This window comes from Fukomys damarensis, unplaced genomic scaffold (assembly GCF_012274545.1).
Source record: "Fukomys damarensis isolate Sample0158 unplaced genomic scaffold, DMR_v1.0_HiC HiC_scaffold_14, whole genome shotgun sequence".
NCBI classification, from domain to species: Eukaryota; Metazoa; Chordata; class Mammalia; order Rodentia; family Bathyergidae; genus Fukomys; species Fukomys damarensis.
In genome coordinates, this window is record NW_022900926.1 from 27,049,686 (window position 1) to 27,074,793 (window position 25,108).

At 36.2% G+C, this 25,108-nt stretch overlaps 1 protein-coding gene across 3 annotated transcripts in view; it reads right to left on the reverse strand.

Annotated features, from left to right (window-relative positions):
* The window catches only part of Arid1b (AT-rich interaction domain 1B), a 350,262-nt gene that overhangs the window by 77,693 nt on the left and 247,461 nt on the right, over nucleotides 1-25,108 (reverse strand). For all 3 annotated transcript variants that reach the window (XM_033763302.1, XM_033763303.1, XM_033763301.1), the window contains exon 6: nucleotides 2,557-2,646. In XM_033763302.1, the coding sequence (XP_033619193.1) occupies nucleotides 2,557-2,646 (90 nt within the window). The remainder of the gene's footprint in view (nucleotides 1-2,556; nucleotides 2,647-25,108) is intronic.

The following is a 25,108-nucleotide window of genomic DNA, read 5'->3' on the forward strand; positions in this document are numbered from 1 at the left end:
CACAAATAATAGTCACTTTATTTTCATCTTTACTATCCACTTTCAGAGGACATTTAACTCATGTATGGCAAGGCATGATTTATCATTATAAATGATATGAAAATACCAAGTTTTGCTTTTTAGGAGGTTGCCTAACCAATAAACACAAAGGAGAATGTACATACACTTTAGGTACAGTCTTTTAGAGGAGGTTTAGGGGAAATATTTGCAAAAATCAATTCAGATTTACCAGCTTATTAACATTTGCCACTTGGAGAAAATGGTCTAATAACCATTCAGACTGTTATGTATCTGTCATGTTGCCTTAAACCATACTACATGTAATAAAGGCTGTGTGAGGAAGAAACTCACAAACATGATCATTTCTATGAAGTTAATTTAGTGGAAATGCCTAGTTTTTTTGCCTTGAAAGTGTATTGGTATCCTGCCCTTCATATTTGCTTCTCTACATTTTCAAATCTTGACTCCTATCAGTTATAAGGATTGGAAAGATGCTGTTGGAGGCAGGAAAGGGTTTCTTTTTTGGCCTTCTTAGTACTTCCTTAAGGTAAACACTGCAGGGCTTCCCGATAAGCGACACCAGCATGAGTGCTGGTAAAGAACCACAGTAGGGATTAATGAAATGACAAATATTCCCAGCTCTAGGCCTGGCCTGAGCAAGCATTGAGTGCAGGAGTTTCCTTTTCTTTCCTCCTGTATGAGCCAACAATAGAAGGCAGCCCACAGCCAAAGAAACAAAGAGTGTAGGTAATTTTCTTGAGTGTGGCACTGGTAAGCTCTATGAATTTGTGTAAGGTCTTCCAGATGGCTGGAGCCACAGGAGAAGCTGACACAGAGGAGCAACTTACAGAGTGACACATAACAGGTCGCAAGAGAGGGCTTACAGAAACAAATGCTCATGTTCACACAATATTGAGGCTGTTAGAAAACAGTGATAATGCAGTATTTCTTTCATAAAGTATGTTCCTCAAACCTTGAGCATCTGCAGTGCCTATGAGCTTGTCAGAAATACAGAGTTTAAATGTCACAGCTCAGCCTTCCCATTGGAATCCACACAGGCCAGCAACAGGCTTTAATATGCCCTGTGTGTGAGCTACATATACTGTAAAATTTGCAATACATTAACTATTTCATGCTTAAAACAAATCATATTATCTTGATAAGGAATAAAAGTATCAACTATACCTTAAATTACAATTAAAAAAATAAGGTATTTGAAAATGAAAAATTAATTTTATCCTTAATAAATATTCATGTCAACACAAATGATGTGTAGGTAAGATCATCTTTTCATTGGCATTGCTTGCTAATTTACACAATGCTAAATTTTTAATCTGTAAAATAACTTAAGACCTCATAATTCTTTCTCTTTTTTTTTTTGAGACAGGGTCTAGCTACACTGTTCAGGCCAGCCTCAATCTCAGTACGTAGCTCAGGCTGGCCTTGAACTCATGGTGATCCTTTTATCTCAGCTTCCTGAATTCTGGGACTACAGGTGTACATCACTACACCTGGCCTTAGACCTCATAATTCTAAGAAGCATCAAATTATATCATTTTTACAACTCTTACAGAAATAACCATAAATATCGGGGGTCAGGAAACATTTCAATATCAGTCACCAAGCTGGCATGTTCTGGCCTCCAAATCTACATGGAGGAAAATGATATCTCTTGTGGAACAGGGTGGGCAGGCCTTGAACCACAGGCCATGGAAAGTGACCGGGTGCAGCACCACAGATGGAACAGGAGCCCTGGTCTACACTAGTCTGGATTACAATAACCACCATCACCTACACAACAATAAGAAAAGCTTTATCAGCACTGGGAGAATAGGAGAAAGGTGGACAGGGAAAGCCTGAAGTCTCAACAAAGCAGTACAAATACACCACCGTGTGACACAAAACACTGAGTGAAGTGCAGCAGGTCTGCTGGTGTGAGGAAACACTTGTTCAAAAGTTTCAGGAAAATCTCAAGTTCCTTTTCTCTGGCTCAGATACTAGCTTCTGGGAAGGATGAAGTCATGACAACTTCTATGGGCCTCAGTTTCTTTATTTGCAAACTGAGATATCTGCACTGTGATCATCAGATCTGTTCCAGTTCAAAGACCTTACAATTTTAAATCATAAGGTCTTGCAGTGAGTTTATAATTCTACTATTAAAGGTGATGGAACAAGTGGCTGGTCAAAACAGCAAAAACATGCACATGCACACATTTTAAAAATTTACTTCAATGGGATCAAGGTCCAAATTGAAACATACATAGTTATCAATACATATGTAGGCCAAGTCAGATTATATTCAGATTCAGACTGTTTCGTCATGCTATACAGACACATAATCTTTGGGCCTTAAACTGCACTTTGGAAAATGTCACTCAATCTGCAAGACAGAATCCATCCTCTCCATTTTGTTATGTGGAGTTCTTGTTTATCTGATGAAGGTCACACAGGAACTTTTTAAGTTATCATTACAAGGAGCTGCACTTATAAGGAATCAAGTAAGCCTTACATACTCAAAGCATGATAGGCAGGTAAGGATGTAAAATGAAGACTCACCTCTTTCCTGTGGCATTGGTGACTGGCTCAAGGCAGGATGGGAACTGGATTCTGACTGGTTTCCAGTTGGCTGAGGTGGCAACTGACTGCCTGTAAAACAGGAGGGAAGGCAGGAATGGGGGAATCCTTTGTATTAATACCGCAATTATGTAAAATCAGGACAGCTACATATAATTTTATGATCAAAGGACTCATATAGACAAAGAGCTAAAAATGTGTAATATGTCAACTATTTTTGTCTATATATCAAAAAGTATAAATGTACTTTAACAAAACATCTGTGGAAATGTTTCTGAATGAGTTCTCAAACTCACAGATGAATCAACCTCCTGATATACACTTCAACATATTTATCAAAATACAAGACTGATGAGCCAAACTCAGCTTGTTGAGTCTTGGTCTCCAGGTGGGCAGGAATGCAGAATGGCTGAGAACTACTCACTGGTAATATCCAATGAGTAAAATTTTTTTTTCTTATTGACTTTATTGGTACATTTTAGGTATACAGTACAATTACATTCATCGTTGGGATCTTGTACCTTTACATGACAGGTCTTGGTTCTCAGTTTTTCCCCTTATCCCTGCCCTCCCTTCACCTCCTCTTCCCTTCCCTATTTACAAATACTTTATTTTCCATTTTTTCATTTTCTCATTTTTTTTCCTTTTCCCTTATTGCCTTTCCCCTACCCTTCCCATTTCCCCTACACCTTTAGCCCTTTTCTTATTTTACATTGTCAATTATATCATTAGGATCTTATGTACCATTATAGGTTTTCACACCAGAGAAACTATTTGGTATTTACACATGTGTGACTTATTTATTTCACTTAAGAGTATAACCTCAATATGCATCCACTTTCCTATGAATGAATCTAATTTCTTATTATTTATGAGTAGTATTCCATTTTGTAGAACAATCACATCTTCTTTACCCAGACTCCAACTCATGGGCAAATGGGCTGTTTCCAAGTTTTAGCTGTTCCAAACTCTGCCACTATAAACATAGGCACACATATATATCTCTGTAATTTGATTCTTTAATTCTTTTGGAAAGATACCCAGCAGAGGGATGGCTGGGTCAAATGGAACATCTTATCTTAGTTCTTTGAGGTATCTCCATATTCATTTCCATAGTGGTTGCATCAGTCTGCACTCCCACGAGTAATGGAGAAGGGTTGCTTTCTCCCCACAACCCTGAAAAAATCCTTAATAAGATACTAGCAAACAGAATACAGAGGATCATCAAGAAGATCCAATGAGTAATATTGATAGACTTTTAAAAAATCTACAGTCAATCAGATTCAAAGTAAACTTAGAAGACCTCCAATGGAAAACATAAAGTACAATGGGTATACTACATAAATTGTAGTATATATTATTACTACAGAAGAAAATATTATTCTGCATCTTTTTATTGCTAATAAAGTAAGAACATCTGTTTAAATTCCACTTACAAGTATTTCATGTTTATCTTTTCAATGTAAAATGCAAATGTGTTGAGACAGGAAACATGTCTTCCACTCCTATAATCCCTCACTTAGCATGATGAATATATAGTAAATCATAATCTCAGAATATGAATGAAAAGGCATTTACTGATAAAAGATGATATGTAAGACAAGAGACAGGGTTTTGAAATGTAGAAATTATCACAGGTAGTTGCTGATTCTCAACTCATTTTCTAGCTCAGAGGTTTAGATGTGTTTCTAAAAGTGAAGATATACAAAAATTAAAAAGTGTTGAATTTAGCATAATCCTCAAGACACTAGATTCATGGCATGAAGACCATGCTATTTTACTTCTATCCTCTCCTTCTCCTGCAATAAATAAGGAAAAGAATTACTCGCACATGTACATATATATATATATAATGTATATATCATATGTATCATATATATCATATTATGCATGTGTGTATATATATATATATTTATATCTGCACAGTTGTTTGTGATGGTATTCATGTGATCATGCTAGCTTAAAGTTAGCTGCTTTGATCTCATGGGATTTATTCTTCCACAGCTCAGTATATCACTAAAAAAGTAGAGAAGGAAATGAATATCCTGAAGATCACCATCAGTTTACCCCAGTAGAAGTAATAAACACACACCATGCAACAACTGTCTTATGTTGCAATAACATGGTATCTTATTCTTGGCTTCTCTTGGGACTACCACTCATGATTAACTAATAATGGCTGTATCTGCGACAGGCAGAGAAAGGAAGATGATTTTCAGTTTAGACAATAGTTATAAACAGCTATTAAAATACTCCTGTAAAACATTCCTCAAATAGGGGCTCTGGGTATCCACTTTTAAAGAAGGACACACAACTTATGAATATATTTCTGAGTGTTTTTGAGTGTTTTGCTGCCAATCTTGTTCTCAGATAAAGCAAAAACTAAAGACCTGAATTTATGCACACCAAGAAATAGGCACTGCGAAATCACTATCAGTTCCTACATGAGCATTATAACCAGTTGGTAAAAGGCCTGACAAACAGCACAGAATCTATTTAACCATATGCTTTGCCTAAGACAATTATGGTAAGTTTGTATTAATAACAGATAATGAAATGTAAAGTAAAAGCTTTTAACATGCTGGACCAAAATAATTTGAAGGATAAGTATTGTTAATCAAGTTGGCTACAGAGCTCCAAAAGTGGCTGTGTGTCCACTGTCGGGTCACCAGCTTCCTATGAAATATCTGACAGCCACAATCTACAGTCCATTTAGAAATTCAATGCACTCCACAGCCAAACACTAAGAGTGTCACTGGGGAATCAGCTGCTATAAGACAGTAAGTGCTTACATTATAATGATAACTACTGTATGACAGGATAGATTCATAGACTCATGACTGTAAAAACAAATAACAATTCTATGTTAAACACAGGGCATCTCATCTTATTCTGTCCAAGTCCAAGTCACTGCTCTTGCATACAGTATTTCAAGCAAATATAAAAAAGGCTATAAGAAACCTATCCCACAATCCATAAAATATTGCTGCAGCCAACTACCACTACAGGTTGTTTGGTGTAATTCTAGGTGCAAAGTCTTTTCAAAGAAATGAGAAATCCGCGTATTAAATTCATCATGTCAAGCAAGTAACAGTATTTTGATGTTAAAGACAGGTATATCTAAACCAATTTAAATTTCTTTTATATTCTCTACCTTTTTACCCATTTCCATAATTACTAAGTAAATATATTTACTAGAAGACAACATCATCTTACACACACACGGGTACAAGCACTAACACAGCAGACAATGACTCAGAAAATGTGCTTATAAGATATAATCTGTCCATGGTCTATGTAAATGAGAAATTTAGACTTTCCTGAATCAACTGAATTAAGTGAACATCTTTAAAACTATGTATTGTTATATGTACGTGTAAGCCAAACCTTTGAAATAATGTTTTGGTAATTATGTTAAGAGAATATGGCATGTAAATCAATTTTATGGGGTCTTTAGATTCAAATTTTTTAAAAGTCCTATGTTTTTGTTTATGTCAATAATGATATAGCAGCACAACTGAAAAAAATACAAATGAGAAAAATTATACTTCTATAGTTACAATAAATTTCACCATTTTATACCTGTTTATTCTTTAATGACCGTGTTTACATTATTGGGCAAAAATTTCATACAAGAAACTAAAATGAAGCATCAATAAGTTACCTCAATTTCTACTGTTGCTGAGTTAAAAATATAGCCTAAGTTTACACTATTATTTAAAAAATTTTTAAATTTTGAACTACTTTTAAACTTTGAAAAATAGTCACAGCCAGGCGTGGTGGTGCACGCCTGTAATCCCAGTACTCTGGAGGCTGAGGCAGGAGGATTGCTGTGAGTTCGACACAAGCCTGGGCTACATAGTGAGTTCCAGGTCAGTCTCAACTACATAGTGAGACCCTGTCTCAAACAAACAAACAAACAGTCACAAAATCATGGGTACCTTACATCCCACAGGCCACCTCCCCTAAAGGAAATATCCTATATAACCTGACATAATTATCTAGAAGAAAAGATGACCTACAGATCTTACTTGAATTTTGCCAATGTTTTAGTAAAGGTCCCTTTTCTAGGATTGTTGCACACTGTACATAGTTACTCTTCCTTAGCTTCTTCGTGCCTATAGAAGTCCCTCCATCTTTTCTTATGCATTGTGATCTTGATACTTTGCGGTGGGGGGGTACCGGGGATCAAACTTGGGACCTTGTGCTTTCGACACAGGCAACAGAACCACTGAGCTAAATGATTTCCCTAGCACTTGATACTTTTGAAGATTATTTTGTAGAATGTTCCCCGTCTGGTTTGGGGTGATACATTTTCATCACTGAAATAAGAATATGCATTTTGTGGAGTATACAACAAAACATCATGTGCCCTTCCCAGTTCATTCTGTCAGCTGATTCTAAGGTAGGAATGGTACAGTGAAGAATAGGTGTACAACCCATGGCATCCAGGAAGGAGAGTAAGAAAGGGAGGAGAAAGAAAGGGGATTAGGACAAGAATATACCTTTCAGTGCATGTCCCAGTAACCCACAATCAGCTATGAACTCATCACTGGAGTAACCCACTGATGAACACTACTCCTCCATGATCCAGTCACCTTCTGAACGCTACATTTCTGAGTATATTATAATTTTGGGAAACATTTTAGATCTAATAAGTAACATTCTTCCACTGGCCCACATAAAGCTTACGTCTATCTCATTATGCAAAATACATTAGCTCATCTTAAAGGGTCACTAAAGTTAACAGTTTCAGTGTTGCTCATAATTCTAAGTCCAAAGTCTCTTTTGAGACTCAAGGCAAACTCTTGTGAACTATAAAAATTCAAAAGAAAATTAAATATTTCCAACATACCATGGCGACATTCCTGATCCAAAAGGGAACAGGGAAATAAAAAGCCATCAGACCAAAGCAGACTGAAAGCTAGCAGGGAAATATTAAATCCTGTAGCTACATGTCCACCTTCTAAGGCACATGGTGGCAAGATGTGAGCTCTAAAGGAACTGGGTGGTCCTGCCCTTATCGTCTTTTTGGATGTAGCCCATGTGGTTGGCTCTACCCATTCCCTACAGGTTTCCTTGGCAAATGATCCATCTTCTTGGCATCTCCATTTTTGGGGGTTTCCACTATATCTTTATCCTCACTCTCATAGCTGCATGCATTCTCCTCTCAGAGGATCCTCAGCAGGAATCAGAGCCTGTCACACATTTTTGCCTGGCCTCCCAGGCTTTTCTTTGAAATCTGAGTGGAAGCCTTTATAACCCTATAACTTTTATTTTGCATGCCTATAAAACCAGTACTACATGGATGATGCCAAGGTCTATCACTAGCTCAAGTAGTAGCTGGGCCCCTCAATCATGACCACAGCAGCCTCTGATTTCTTGATGTCCCAACTTCAGGAAACACTTCCCTAGGTAGCTCTGAATGAGCAGGGCAGCCTGCAGCTCCTTTCTTAAAGCAAAGTCTTTCAAAGGTGTTTACACCTTATTGAGCCAGCCACTGGTGGAGTCTAGCAAATTCCTTAGATGACCTCAAGTCATCTTTCCTACTATGTCAATATAAAAAGCTAGTTTCTGAAAGCCAGAGGATCCAGTATTTGCACAGCCCAAGAAGGTAGAAACCTCTGAATAAGAGAAGTTAAGGATGTAATGTCAAGTCTAAAACTGAAGGCCTGGAAGCTTCCTGGAGTCACAGGTGTGAATCTGTGTTGCAAGGCTAAAGAACTTAGAATCTGATGTTCACAGGGAATGACAGTAGCAAAAGATGTACCTGCTCAAACAATAGAGCTTTTCAAATACAAAATAGCTTCCTCCTTTCCTTTTTCATTCAGCCTGGATTGAAAGCTTACTAGATAGTGCCACCCAAAATCAGTGTGCCCCCCCCCACCCGCCACTGCAATCCAAACTTCTTATACTTGACAGTGAAGATTAACCACCACACTTGGTTAGGAGTTACTCTCCTGTCTCATTTTCTCTGTCTCTCTCTCTCTCTTTTTTTTTTGGTACCAGGGATCAAACTTAGGTCCTTGTGCTTGCGAGGCAGGCGGCAGGACCACTGAGCTAAATCCCCACATTCATTTTCTCTTTGTAATTGACAAATATATGAAGGGAGACATTTGAGTCTATGCAAATGCTGTCTCTTCAAACTTACACCTACTAATTTTAGCATCTACACAAAATCATGTCTATGCTATTTACTGCAGCAGTATTTGCTAATGGTGATTCTCCACTTCCCTTTTCCTTCTGTATTTACTTGGATTTGTATTCTGAGGATGAGCTTTCTTCCTCCTCTGTTTATAGCCATATGGACTCACTGTGGGATAGACACCATATGGTGACCTCCAATGAGTCACACCATTGTGTAATTCCCTCCTTTTGACCTGGCTTTGAACCAAAGGATATGACAAAAGTGATTGTGATAATAATATTATCTTGTGTAGCAAAAGTTAAAGTATTCTGTAAATGCAATTAGAGTTCCTAATCAGTTGATTTTGGAATGATCAAAAGGGATATGACTGTATGGTTCTGACTTTATAGGAGGACTGAAGCTACTACAATGTGAACTGAGTCACAAGAAAGGACAGTTCTTCAGAACTGGAAGTCCTCACTCACTGCTATAGTTTTGATCTTGAATGTTCACACTTCATCAGTGGATGCAAAATTATGGCACATGTATCAAAAGCTCTAAAAGGTTTGCCATCACTGGACTATGGTTGAAGGCTTGATCCTCGGGCTTGGCACTAGTGAGACGTGATGAAATCTTTAAGAGTTTGGGACTAGTGAGAGGTTTTAGGTCTTTGGGGGTATGTCACAAAGGAGATTGTGGGATGCCAGTCTCTTATATTCTTTCTTATATTGCTTCCTGAGTATCATGAGGAAAGCAACTTGTTAAGCCAACAGGCCACAGACTCAGGCCTACAAAACTGTGAGCCAAAATAAATCTTTTTTCTTAGGTTGGTTTAACTCAGGTCTTTGTTATAATAATGGAAAATTAACTAATATACTTCTATAACCAAAAGGGAGTGAATTCTGCAATAATTTGAAGGAAGCTGGGTAGAAGAAGATTTTTACCTATCTGAGCCTCCAAATAAGAACACAGATTGTACAAAGTTTGATTGCAGCCTTGTGAAATCCTGAGCAGAGGACTTAGTTTGGCTGAGCCTGAACTCTGGGCCCTGGAAACTGTAATACTTTAAGCTGTTAAATTTATGGCGATTTCTTATAGAGAAACAGAAAACTAATACACTCAAAAATACTTTGCTCTGTGGGTTAAAATACAGTATTATCATTATTTTGTTGCTCAAACTGTTCCAGAGTTGGCCACAAGAAGTCTTTTACAAGTGGTCTTTGTGTTCTGCAGACAAGCGCCCCCCTCCTTTTAGAAGCACCACATATTCCAGTCTCATCTTGTATTTGTCCTGTCCCCACCCTTCTAGAAGTTCTGGTCTCTTTTATTGGAGAGTGGTACTCTGCAAAAAAGCTCTGGGTACTTGTGTGTCTCATAGTTATTGGGGTGCTAGTGCTTTTAGGTCTTCTCAGTGGGCAGAGGTAGAAACTATATATATGAACACAGACTCACATATATACATGCACCTATGTTTTAATATGTGTTTATGTGTATATATATATATATACACACACACACATATATATATATATATATATATACACACATATATATACATAAGCATGAGTTTATGTAAGTATCTGTACTTCCAGTACAAAACCAGGGAGCATTTTAGCCTTATCTGCAATGATTTCTTCACATGTGAGAAACCCAACTCTCATTATTTAAATGAATTTGCTTATTTGATTCTATTATATATATGAAATGATTTCAGAGTTATTATACTATAACCTCATGAAAAACAAGTGTTTTGTATTCAACTCTGAGTTCTCTTTACATTGTGATTGAGTGTAACTATTTTGATATTTTGGGGGTATGTGAAACACTTCTATAGTTTTTAGGAGTTATATTTATACAAAAACAATATATAATATATGGTGCTACTATCTCTTCAACCATTTTTTTAAAATAGGGTCTAGCCTTGGAATCACTATGTAGCCCAGACTGGTCTCAAACTTTCAGTGATCCTCCTGCCTCAGTCTCCCAAGTGCTGGGATTATAGGAATGTGTTACCATGCCCAGCTGCTCAACCTTCTTACCCTATGCCCATTTTGTCTCTTTTCTAGCCCTTTCCAAATAACTAATCTTTAGTTTTTGGTTTATCTTTCCTACATTTATTTTGTATGAATGCCTGTATATTTCCTTATGTTATCTTCTTTCTTATATTTTCCTCATTATTAAATAGTCCCATTATTCTCCTTTGAGTGAGTGCTCTATAGGTCACTGAACTCTCTCTAGGTACATCCACGTAGGTTGTTTTCTAATCTTTGAAGTAGGTATTTTTGTATTACTGGAAGCTGATCTGAAGAGTAACTTGAGTGAGACTGCTAGGTCCAAAGGTTATGAATTTCCAAATATACCTTCAGAAAGTTTGTACCAATTACACTGCCAAGGCAATGTATGAGGGTATGGTAAGGATATGGTATCTCCATAATGTCTCTAACAGGAAGTGTTATACTGTTTTTAAATACTGTATATTGCCATTATGTGAGAAATGGTATCAGCAATTTTCAGTCTAATTTGGAGTGAATCTGACTACTTTTTCATCTTTGAGGGATATTTACTCATATCTTACTCCTATATCGCATGTTGGTTTTATCCCCTTTGGCCTCTGCTCCTCAGTGTTTAAGATTTGTACTTTGGTGGCTTTTAGCCTTTTGTCTCTGGTGTCAGCTGTGAATACTTTCCCTAGTTTGTCATTTATCTTGTGATTTTGCTTATGGTGTGGTGTCTTTTGTAATGTAGTTTTAAATAAGTGTGGTAAAATTTATCAGTCTTTACTTTCATTGCCTCTGGATTTTGAGTTTATAGTTACAAAGCTCTTCTCAACATAGTTCAAGAGGAATTCATCAGTTTTCTTGAAGTACCTCAATAGTTTCATTTTCATCTATTTGGATTTTATCCTTGAGTATGCTGTGATGTACAGATTTAATTCTTTTTAAAAATGGTCTCTCAATTATTCTAGTATTATTTACTTTAAAAAATCCATCATTAGTCCAGTGATTTCAAATGCCATCTTTATAAGTCACTAAATTTTCATATATATATTGGATTTAATTCTGGACTTCCTATTTGATTTCACTGGTTTGTTTTATTCATCTGCCAGCACCACACTATTTTTAATCACAATGTTTTAACATCTAATAAGGACAGATCTCCTCCTACTCACTGCTTTTTTATATTCAGCATTTTTCTAGGTTTTGTTGCATATTTGTTTTTCTATATAAGCTTTACTATTAACTTGACTAACTATGTAATAGCTTATTGGTATCCTTATGGGGATTGCACTGAAATTATAAATTACTTTGGAAAAAAGTGATGACTTGAGTTCATCTTATCTCAAAACAGGAAATGCCTTTGATTTCCAACTCTTTGGTGTCATTTTCAGGTACAGAGTTTTGCATTCTCTATGTGAAATTAGTATAACTTAATCTTCCCTCTTGCTTGTAAAAAAGATTTTTTCCTACCATTATGTCTTTTAACTGTTGGCAATTACACTGAATTTTTAAACTAATTTATAATCAATTCTCTTCAGTTTTCCAGGCATATTATTAAAAAAGAGAGATATTAATTTTTTAATACCCATTTTTATGCGTTTGCGTTTTCTTTTCTAACTGCACTTGCTTCTACCTCTAGCACACTTGAGTATTAATGGAGACAGTGGCCATCCTTGCTTTATTGTGTCCTCAGTGAAAACATCTCATTTCCTCATTATATAATTAAAACTAAGGTCCACACACTTTATCATTCAAAGAAGCATCCCTCACTTGTGCTTGAGTATTTATATAACTAAATCAAGATTGAATACTGAATTTTGTTAAAGATACTAATTTCTCCTCCTTAGGTTTATTTTTACATATCATTAAGAACTGTTAATATTGAACCAATCTTGAATTTCTGGGATAAATGCCATTTGGTCATGGACATTCATTTACCATACTGCTGGATTCTGTTTGCTAATATGATCATTGTAATTTTATACTATGCTGAGTTTTTAGAGTAATTTTTCTAACTATAAGCAACTTTTAAGAATTCAATCAAGATGGTCATCACACTAAATAAGCGCTTCTAGCATCAAGGCACTGGGATTTAGCATATAATGAAGTTAGGAGAAAATTGGCTACTATTATGTTATTTGATAAATTAGTATACATCCAGTAAATATAACTTATAATGGATGGGCTAATAAATGAATATATTATAGCTTAATGTATGTTATAGGGGAAAGTGATAGAGCAGTCAATACTAACAAGTGTAAAGTTCAGTTTCTTAAGTTATTAACTCTTCCTAGTTCTCAATTTACTTCTGTGTTTATTATTTATCTCATCTCACTAGTATAAATTTCATGAAACCAGAACATTTGTCTTGTTTCCTGCTATATTGTATTTCCTGAACTAGACACAGTAAATATTCGATAAATATTTGTCCAATAAATGAATGAATGCATGAGTACATAAATGTGCAGCTGACTATTGCAAAAAAGAAATTCAAAGTAATAACTAGATCTTTTTAAATTACTACCTAAATCAAGATTAGGCAAACTATTACAGGCTTTCGCAGGCCTAATGTTGTTTGTCACAACTACTCAACTCAGTTGTTGCAGTTTAAAAGCAGCTATATGAAACATAAAAAAGAAACAGTATAAATGTAACTTTATGTACAAAAATTGGTAATAAGCTAGATCTGTCCCATAGGCTATTGTCTACTGACCCCTATAATAAATAACAACATCAGATAATCAGTGACATTTACTCAAAAGGCCAATAAAGACAAAACAGGGTTCAATAACAATAGGAATGAGATATAAAACTGATATGCTCCATATTCAACAAGAACGTGAAAACAAACATATGTCAATAGCAAAAATTGGATTATGTCATCCCCAAACCAGATAAAGTAGATGAAGTAAATTCCTTGGCATTTAATATAAGCACAAGTCTAAGACTTAAATAGCATCTATCCTTAATAGGTAAAGTTTTAGATAAGTGGATATTTGCGGTTTTATTTTTCCAATTCATAGACCAAAACAAGCAGATATGTACTACTACTGATCAGTTGCTATCATGTAAGTTTATGATCTACTACGACTACATTGGGATGGCACAGAATAAGTATGAGATGAATAGGCTCCCATGTTAAGTCTTTATTGAGGCAAAAACTTCTTCATATTAATTCCTTTCACCATTAGTACAGCATGTGATTATCAAAACTCAAAGAGTACAAGAACAACAACTGTGAACTATGAGAGCCGGTGGCAAACCATTCATCCTTTTTTGGTCAAAAGAGCAAATCTGAAGCCTGAATTGTAGATATAACTAGATTTCAGTATTAGTGCCAGAAAACGCTCCCTCCCCCAATTTCCCTATGTTAGTTCACTTTGGACAAAGGTAAATAAAGGAAGGAATGAAGAGGAGAAAAAATATATAATATTATGTATATATGACACACTGCCAGATTAAGTTGGACATGGTGAGCTTGAATGTCTAAAATGAATTTAAATGGAAAACCTAGAGTACTTATGTAGAGAGCAATGTCCTGAATGAGACTCTTCTATTAGTAATTTAAGATTGCCTTAATATAATCAACATGAAATGTCATATTAAACCATGGAAACTGGACAGTTTTGTTGGCCAATCTTACTTCATAAGGTCCTCAGGATACACAGTGAACAGCATAAAGTATTTAGTGCCAAATATTTGGGTTGTATTTATAAATTCGTTGAAACTGACAGGAGTTAAAATAGACATAATCTTAGAAATGTAGGGTTTATTAATTTATATGAATTACAGATTGTGCTGTTTTAAATTTAATGAAAAAATAAAGACTGCTTCTGGGCACTTTGCAAATAACTTTGTAATTCAGATCCAGTTCTTTCTCTGGAATTGTGCAACAAAATCGTCAAGCATTTTGCAACTTTCAGCAATTAGCAATTGACTTATTCCTCTACTTAGTGGAGTCATTTACTCCTAAGGTGAAAACAAGTACAAAATACTGCTACCAAATATACAACATGACCAAGATCAATGTTCTCCTTACACTTCCTTCTGACTTTATTCAATTCGGCTGCATCTAATGAAGACATTAGATCACTTTTCTCTGATACCACTTTATGGATGTCAGCTTCTTTTCAAATCTTTAAAGTAGATTACAGTCTCAACTGCCACACACTGACTTTATAGATCTCCTGGAGGATGTATTTTTTATACTCTGCCAATCACATTGGTGAGAGTCATATAAATTCTTCCTATGAGCTCTATTTAGTTACTCCTTCAGTTTCTGAAACATGAAGTACTGGGTAAGAATATCTCTTCTGCCACGATAAGTGACAAATCTGACTTAAAAAAAAAAAAAAAGCAAATGGTACTGCGTGATGTACTCCACATCTATGTTTCTGAAACATGAAGTACTAGGTAGGAATGTCTCTTCTGCCATGATAAGTGACAAATTTTTTAAAAAAGCAAATGGTACTGCATGATGTACTCTACATCTATAGAAATTGCTAAGCACCTTATCTACCTTAGTAGTAAACTGGATCACAATGGGATAAAGCAGCTCTGCAATAATTTTACCCATCATTTTAAAAACTACCATATAATGCCTAATGATGCGCGTGAGAAAAACCTTTTTCATACTGTATGTGGAAGCCAGGGTCTTTCCACTGCACTGTATTCTCAAACCATTTTTTTTTTTTTTGGAGACAGGATCATGCTAAGTTGCTAAACTGCTCTAGCAATTGTGATCATCCTGCCTCAAAGTCTCTCAAGAGTAAAAATTGTGTTTTTGATAGTGCCTAACTTCGTCAATTGTTCTAGTCTTAGGTATTTACTTAGTTGAGTTGGAAAGTCACCAAATTACTTTGATATAACATGCTTGTGATCAGTGTCTTCTATTTCAGTTGCTTCAAGATTAAAACAAACTCATTCTTAGAATTAAGAAGCAAGCTGACTAAATACAGCTTCAAAATGTTCCAAAACAGACATTTAAAATACAGAATTTGTTCATGTCTCAGCTTTATGGTCAGTTTATCTGAGGTGATTGAATACAGCCTTAAAACACTTACGATTTTTTGGTGTGGGGTGTGTGCATGTATGTCTCTAAGTATTTTAAATAGAATCTCATTTATGCTGGAAGGTATGGTATTAAGTACACAGTATGGGGGCAGTGATTGTAAACACAGTTCTTTCTTGTGAAATAGTCCTACCTTCAACTGTATAAAACAGAACAGTATAAAACAGAAAGAAGGCACTCCCCTCTCCACTCTAAAAGAAGACACAGGATCACAGTAAGTTCACATTTGCAGTTTTAGAGTTAAGCCTGTCCTAGAGCACAAGCCTCTCCGTGTTATACATGCTATAACTCAGAAGTTCCATTTTGTTCTAAAAATACATATAAGTCAGGGCTCCAGAGATCATCTGATATGTATACACCTGAGCCATTAAAGGAATGAGGGGATTTCTGATACCATGAACCTGACAGTTTTTTAATACACCTTTATTTGAAGCAAACAAACAGTCAAACATTTATTGGATTAAGATCTTTCAATTTTTCTCTTTACTCCTTACTGATATGAGTGTTTTTATAAACCTCACAGCTAGAGTCCCAAGTTGATCAGCCACAAAGACCTATCAGGTAACAAGGAAAAATCAGAAATGAGTATTATGTAGTCTCTGTAAGAAACAGTTCACCATAGGAGTCCTGCCAATACTTTCTGCTTTGGCTTGTGATGTTTGGGTACTTTTCCTCAATTAAAAGGCAAGCTTGCAATAATACATTGTTGTTCATCTACTCTACTAGACTCAACCAGAATTTTTGCTATTACCACCTTTTCTTTCATTAATTTAAATACACTTAAATTACATAATGTCTGTCACATAGAAGTCAGTATAATAGTTTGATCACTTGATATCCATTAGAGCCTTTAGCGTAGACACTTTTCTATAGATGACTTGAGGCATGGAAACTAAAAAGGCTCTAACAAGGCACATGACAAGTTAAATCAGAGAATAGAAGGCTAAATACAGACTTTCAGACTTCTATTGTTCAGAAGACTGGAAGCTTTGACTGAAGATAAACCACTCTCTGAAAACATTTACATGTAGCAGACTGAGAATTAACATGTAACGTTTGTCACACTGACCATATGGCTAAAGGTTCTGGGGTATGTGACTGCAGCTTCTGGCCTGATCCAGCCACAGGCATACATAGTGACGATGAGGCTGGACAATCACTCTGCATGCCAGTAATATTTAGTATACCTGTTCTTTCCTCATCTAGCAAAGAAATAAACTATTTTCTTTTATTAAAAAATAGCCATTAAATAAAAGACAAAACTTTGAGGAAACTTTATCAGTTTATCTGAGCTAACTTTAGGTGTAAAGACAGGAATAGGAAATAGTAATAGGTACAATGTGTGACCTGAATGAAAACAGGAACCACTTTTTTTGGGGGGGGTGGAGAATCAGGGAAATACCCCTTGCTGAATATCAAAAGAGTTGAACCTTACAAACTATCATGCTGAAAATCTGTCATTCTCATCAAAATACACCCATTCCCAAAGCTTTAAAACTCTGGTCTACAATTCAAAAATCTTTTAGGTTTGGAAAAACCCAGCTGTGGACAGGAAAGTATATGTGTCTGGATATAACATAACTTACCCAGCAAGTCTAGATCCATTGCACTCTATCTATCGGAAAAGTGGTAGAGTCTGAACATGACTCAAGGAGAACCAGACATAAAATGTAGAACAACTACTTATTAAATCAATTTTAATCCTTGCTTTGATGTAAGAGGCAGGAGAAGGAAACCAAATAAAACAGACAGTTTATATTTCTCTCACTAGGACAAATTAATAAAAACAAAACCTAATTAGTCCCTCCTACCCATTTTTATTCCTACTCAATATTTCTCCTCTTTCTAAGTTTTCTTTTTTTGTTTGAGAAGCTTAGTATTTGGCTGCCTTCTGAAGAAATGAGTATGGTGACAGAGGAAAGACTTGTATTCATCGTATAATTCAGACTAAGGGGAAAAAATCGACTGCTGTGCATTTAAGATTCTAACAACCTTGCAATTTTCTATAGTCGTTTCCCCTACCAGTTCTTTTGAAGAAATCTGCTTTTATTCTGTTAATAACTAACCACAGTTGCAGCAGCATGGATCCGATTAGCAGTTCTTATGATACAAAGGGGAGAGGAAAAAAAGCTGTGAACAGGGTTGCCAATTTGTCCACCTGGGCCCCTAGGAGAAAGATTAGCAGAGTGCCTGCCTGCTTCCTTTCTTCCACTTGATCTCTGTTCTGTACTGTCAGATGGAGACAGCCCTTTTGAAGGCACAGGCACTTTCTTCCTTTAATAAAAGTTTTGATCACTTCCATCCTTCCTTGTAACAAATTTTTCATTCTGCGTTCCAACACTCTGTGACAACTCTGCCTGTAAACATAAATAGCTATGAAAGTGCCACTCCTCTGCATCTAAAATAGAATATACTGTATGAGTGCATGGTATGCCCTGTAGGTCCAAGGAACCATATTTTCTAGGCCAAAGGTGGTACACATGGCTGGTCAGCAGGAGTCCTGACTGCTCCTGGATGTAAGAGGAGAGAAAACAGATACACAGTTTGGGAATCCTGGAAATGGAGGAAAGCAGCACATAGTATATAAAATTGGGACCAACACATTAAAAACACTGGTACATACTTGTAAACTTGGATTCTGTATACCTAGTGTGATTTTAAAAATACAGTGAATGGTTAAATTTAATAAATTTTATTACAGTAAACAAAACACTGCTCTTAGTCCCTCTCAAAATCTTCCCTTTGCCGCAAATACATTTATCCCATGATTCTTGTCAATGCTGAGGCAGTTCTGGAAGTCCTCTTTCGTGAGTCTTTAGTTTTATTGTCTTGGCTGCCTTGATGTCCTGAATAGATTCAAAATATTTACTTTAAGTCCATTTAACTTCAAGAAAGAGAAAGTGGCAAAACAATGAAAGAAGTGTGTTTGAAGAGTGTTTGGAGTGAGGACTAACAGGTTGGGGTGGATATCCCACACAAAAGGAAAGTCACATTACTCTCTAATCCAGCAATGTGGGCTGAATTTTGAAGGGGATTAATGGTTATGTATCTTTTAGTGTAATATTTTTTAATTTAAACATTCACAGTATATTTTGATTACCTCTTGCATTTCCGATTTATGGAATTGCCAATTCTATGCACAAAAAATACATTTTATTCTAAAAGCTTTACAAAATTCATTGCATTTATATTATGCAGAAGAATGCAAATATACTTCTGTGATAAAACTTATAAACCTTTGTTAGAAAACTACTTTTAAAAGTAAAGAGAGAGATAAGGACTAAAAGGTATAATAGATAATGTGAAATAGGAAGAAAAGGTGCAAAGGGAAGGGGCAATGGGAGCGGTAAGGGAAAAGAAAGATGGGAATAGAATTAACATGAGAAAAAGAAAAAATGGAGATAAAGTCTATGTACATAGGGAGGGGTAAGGGGTTGAAGGGAGGACAGGGGAATGGGGAAAAAATAAGAACCAAGATGGATTATGCAAAGGTGCAAATTTCCAATGATGTCATTACACTGTATACCTTAAATGTACCAATAAAATTAATTAATTAAATTATTTTATTAGTAGTATGCGATTTCAGAAATTAAGATCCAAAGAGCCTGGGGGAAAAAAAGTAAAGAGACAGATAAAGCATTGTGCTATTTTAGAAAACTTGGAGTCTTTAAAAGAGTAACACTAGTGTTTACATTTAAAGGGTCTTTTTTTTTTTTTCCTGATACCTGAACTCAGGACCTTGCACTTGCAAGGCAGATAAGCCACCAATGAGCTAAATCCCTGTGGCTTTTGTTTACATTTAAAGGTAATAAACACTTGCTTAACTTGCTGACATCACTGTTCCCTGAATGACATACCTTGGGTGTTTCAAGCAGTGCTTTTTCAAGAGGTAAGAGATACAGAATGAAATCTGGATTAAGCAACACCGAACTCTTTGAAAGTGTGGGTCTTGGGAGACAACTCAGGAGCACCAACCCCTCTAGCACTGGGGTGTCCCAGGTGGCTAGACAGTGGCCATCTTCTGAGGGATACAATATGGGCAAAGATAGGGCCCAGCCAAGGGCAAAGCTAAATTCTCTGGGCTGTGCCCAGGTCACAAGGGCCACCAACAACAGGAAGCATTCTGAGGGTGGCATGATAAAGACCATGAGGAATGAGAGGAAGAAATACGATCTGTATCACCTCCTCATGTATTCCACTTTAGATTATTTATTTTAGATTAAGTGCTGGGGATTTAGCTCAACAGCACAGCGCCTTCCTGGCAAGCATGAGGTTTTGAGTTCAAACCCTGGTACCAAAAAAATAAATAAAATAAAAAAATTTTTAAAATGCACATTTCAGATTTTAACTAAATATTCAGCAAATACACAATACTTTTGAAATATTGTGTATCTTTTTAAAAAAACTGTGTATCTTTTTAACAAATGGCATTTTTTTCTACTTGTCACTCCCAAATATTTGGAGTCTATTATTTATCAATTATTGCTGGAGCCCAAATTCTAGCCAGAACTAGAATTTCACTATTCAATGTTCATCTAGCCAGTGGCTTTGGCTTTGTGGTAATGGGAATGTTAGCCAGGTATTGATAAAACTCTCCCATAAATAATTTGTTCTCGACTGGCCATTTTCTGTGAAAATGTGTACTTTAAAAAATGTTTATTTAAAAAAATTTAACAATGAAAAAAAACTGGATGTTAGAGAATTCCAGAATTTTGCTGCAACGTTTATTAGCACAATTTCTGTCTATAAAATCCACAAGAATTAGGTTCAGTTGTAAACATGTAAGGTTTGGTTTAGATTAACAAGTTTTGGAATGTTACTTTTTAAAAAACTGCTACTGAGGACTGAATGGAGGACCTTCATACTGAACTTCACCCCAGGATTTTTTATTTTTCATGTTTGAGACAGTCTTGCTAAGTTGCTAAATTGCTCAAGGTGGACCTGAACTTGCTAGCCTCCTGCCTCACTAAGCCTGCCACGGTGCTGGAATTACAAGTATACTTTGTCATACTCAGCTCAAGTTCTGTTTTTAAGAGGAAAGAAAGTAGAATAACTGTCACAGTTAAGTGGGAGGGAGGGGAGAATGATCAAATAAAGTATAAAAACCCAAAGGCAGAAAGATTGTTTTAAGCCATAGAAGGAAACTTATATAAGTAATCAATTTTAGAACGTTCTTTCCTTGGATTTGTACATTTTCCAAAACTGGCATTCTTCAATTTGGCCCTCATCTACTAAGCATACCCTGCTTGCAAGGCACTGTTCTTGGCACTGGCGATGAAAAGAAAGGATGTTGCTCTTGCCCTCCAGCCCAGCCTAAGTACCTTATGGAGAGGTGAATTCTCTCCAGCTGGAGGGGGTCAGTAAGGACCTGGTAAAGAAAAACAGATTTCAGTAGGACTGCAAAGGATAGTTTGCCAGGATAACAGGTAGGATGAATATTCCCAGGCAAAAGGAAAACTACATTAGTATTCCTTAATTCAGAAATATGAGGAGGGCATGTGGGGCAAGCCTGTAATTCTAGCACTTGGGAAGCTGCAGCAGGAGGATCACTGCAAGTTCGAGGCTATAATGGGGTACATAGTGAGTTCAAGGTCAGCCTGAACTACACAGAAAAATTCTGTCTCAAAAATCAAAAAAGAAAAAAAGCAATATGGGTAAAGATCTGGCCCAAAATCACAGTCAGTAGTATTGAAATAGGGAATTCTGAGTTATTTAACGCAGCTGCTTCTAAAGCAAAAACAAAAATAAAACAAAACCAACGGCTATACACTGAGGTTCAGTTCTCCACATATTTGCCTTTTTCAGGTAGAATTTAAATGAGAGGACCCTTGGATTTCATGTGAAATGGACTCAAAATAGTAACTGAAGATAAGGGACTCTACATCTAACTGAATTAGGCCTAAGAATTCAAGCCCCTTGTATCACTAGAATTTTTTTTTCTGTGACAATTATTTTCATTTTTCTGTGACAATATTTCCTACTAAATTGCAACTTAGGTCTAGAAAGGTCCAGATACTTTTAAATATGCTCTACTTAAAAAGAAGAGGAGGTGTTTATCCCTAAAATTTTCTGTGACCAATAAACTCATGACCTTAACTGTTAATACTGGCTTTCTCTGAAATCATGCCCAAGGAACGTTCTGGGAAAAGTTAGCTGTGCTGGGCATCAGAGGTGTCTGTCTTCCATATTCTAAAAACATTTCTTCCATTTGTTTACCTGTTCAAGGTGATATTTTTGAGTGCCCTGTGGTTCTATCTTCATAATTCTCCCCACAATATTTTTCAACCTCAGCTGCACCTAACAACCCCACAAAAGAGTTTTAAAACAATACTGCACCAAGACTCCACATGGAGCCAGTGAGGCCAAAAACTACATGGCAGAGCCCAGCCTATGTCCTTTCTCAGATGTTCTGGGTAACTACTGTTGAGAACCACTGGCCTTTACTCATTCCCTAGAGGTCAGCAATTTCCGGACAAGTAGCTTCAGCATCAAATGGGTATTTGCCAAACTGACAGTTCTTGGGATCTATTTCAAACCTACTAAATCATAAAACAGATGGAGGGACTCAGCAATCTGATTTCAAAGCCTGTCAGGATTCTGATGGACAGGTACCTATTGGATCTTTCCCAGAACCCTCATGACTCCCAAGTATATCACTCCCACTGAAATACTCCCCCTGAATCCAAATTATTTGGAACAACTACCTGTTCAAAATCTCCTTTTAGATGATTAATAAGAAACTCAGTCAAAACCATACTCTTGACTCCCCCTTCAAACACAGAGTCCTTTGTCTCCCATGGAACAGAACTATTATTTACTAATTTTTTCAGCCAAAAATTTTCTGCCCCTACTTCTGCTGTGTGCATGCCTAACCATGACCAACCTTCCCTAGGATCCTACAGATGCTTCTGGATTCCCTGCTCCTGCCTTTGCCCTTTACTTAATTCCCCAAATTGTATCCAGAAAGGTCCTTTAAACCTAAATTAGATCTTGCCATTCCCTACCTGCTCAACTTTCTAGTGTTCTCCCATCATACTCAAAGGAAATTCCTAGATCTTAATCATAATTTACAAAGCCCTACACAGTTTCACAATGGGGGATAGGTTCCAAGACCCCTAATGGATGTCAAAACTGCAGGTAACACCAAACTCTACATATGTTGTATTTTTTCCTACATATACACACCTGTGATAAAGTTTCATATATAAATTAGGCACAATAAGAAATTAACAATAACTACCATTAACTACAACAATAATTAAAATAGAATGATAGCAATATATGCTACTAAAAGTTAGGTGAATATGGTCTCTCTCAAAATATGCTTTGTTTTGTTTTGGAGAGTACACAGGACCAAATTTAATATGCCCCTTCATATCTTATGCCCTGGTACCTCCCTTGGTCTTTTATGAATGGAAATTTATTTGGGCATCTTCCTCCAGAAAAGTCTAGTTTTATCAGCTGAAGATTTGCTTTGGATGCTATCTTTCTCTTCAGTTACCTTCTTCAAACCTGTCAGAAACGTGACTGCAACTTGTTCATTGGCAGATGTAGCTTTTCTAGTACTATGTTTGTTTGTTTGTTTTTCAGGCCAAATTCATTGCTGAATCTGTGTCACAATTACTTCTTGCAGTGAATGGCTTGGTGCCCCTCATTTCAAGCAATCTTCATGTGATTCAGGGCTCCCTGAGGCTCAGTGCTTTTCTTCTTTACTACTTCACAGTAGAAAATTAATTTCTAGCATACATTTTAGCAACCTCAGTATTTAAGTTTTTTCCTTTTTTTCTATATTAAGCTGAGAATTTTCACATTTTCAGTTAAAGGAAGCACTTATAGCTTTTCTCTAGCATATATCAACTGCCAGAATCATTATTCTTTCATTTCAGGGCCATTATTCAATAAAATAAGGGCTGACTGAACACAAGCACCAAGAGAGTAAGTAGGACAATCAGTCTGAGGACCAAGATGGCTATTAACTAAGAAATAGTTAGCATATGCAGAAATGGGTAGCATATGCAGTGTAGATATGACTGACAAAAGGGTGATTCACATTCCAAGTGGGGTGAAGCAAGATGGTGAGAGATTTCATTATGCTACTCAGAAGACTGACCAATTTAAGATTATAAATTATATGTTTATGGAATTTTTTATTTAATATTTTTGGATCACAGGTAACTGAAACCTCAAAAGGCAAATCTTTGCATAAGGGTAAACTATTGAACAAACTGGCCCTTAGTTATGCTCTGGTATGACTGGCCACCAGTTCTGTTCCTATTACCTTTTCCACTAAGCTCTAGCCCCACTGGCTTGTGTGTGTCTCCATCATGCTCACACGGTTCAAGTTAGATCTTACCTCTGCACTTGACATTGATTTCCTAGACACTTATATGGGTTGCTGCTGCCCTTACTTCATTTTTCTTGTTTAAATATCAATTTCCAAGAAACATCATCACTAACTACTGCTATCTAAGGAAGCAATCTGAGTTTTGTCTAACAATCCTTAAGAGTAAAGTATATACTTAATTGTGCAATTTTTGTCTTTCCCATTGGAATTTAAACTCCATGAGGACAGGGCTCTATTCATTTATGTTCAGAGCATTTTCCCTAGTTCCTAGAGATGTTCCTGCAGCCTACTATGCACTCAGCACTTGGCTGAATTAATGAGACAAAAGGATGATAAACAGAGAAAAGAAGAAAATGGGCAACTGGGCTAATCCGCTTTCTGTTGGATATCACCTGAAGGTATCCAGTAGCAAAAGTGAAACACGTTTCTACCCTAAAACCATTTAATGAAACACTATGTTTGGCATCCTCAGCAAGGTCACACTCTTGGCACTCAGCTATATGCACTTATTGTGGTTTGCATCTACAAATTCTTATGTCACTTTCTGTTTGGAAGGGAGACTGTCAAAATTAATAAGCTCTGGTTATATCATTTATAAACATGCAGATGTGGATTATTAAAGATTAATGCATTTTAGGATTGGTGTCGGCATTCCGTTTGTCTCATGCTGAAACCAATTCTCCTCTTTATTAGTCAACGACAACCCACATCACCCTCTATTGGAAGAGAAATCAAAGGTACAAGTGTGTAAATTGAGAAAAAGCAATGAAACTGATTAATAAGAGACTTAACGGCTATAGTCAATCAACACATTGTAAAAATCCTGGCTCCTGGGTTATGAGAAGATAGGGAAATAAATACAATTTTCTGTAAAATAATTTTATTCCTTTTTAGAAAACACAAAATTACTACCGAAGTTTAGGAATATCTTGGTTACCAACACCACTCATACTATCACTATTTCCCAGAAGGTAATCAAATAGTTTTATAATTTT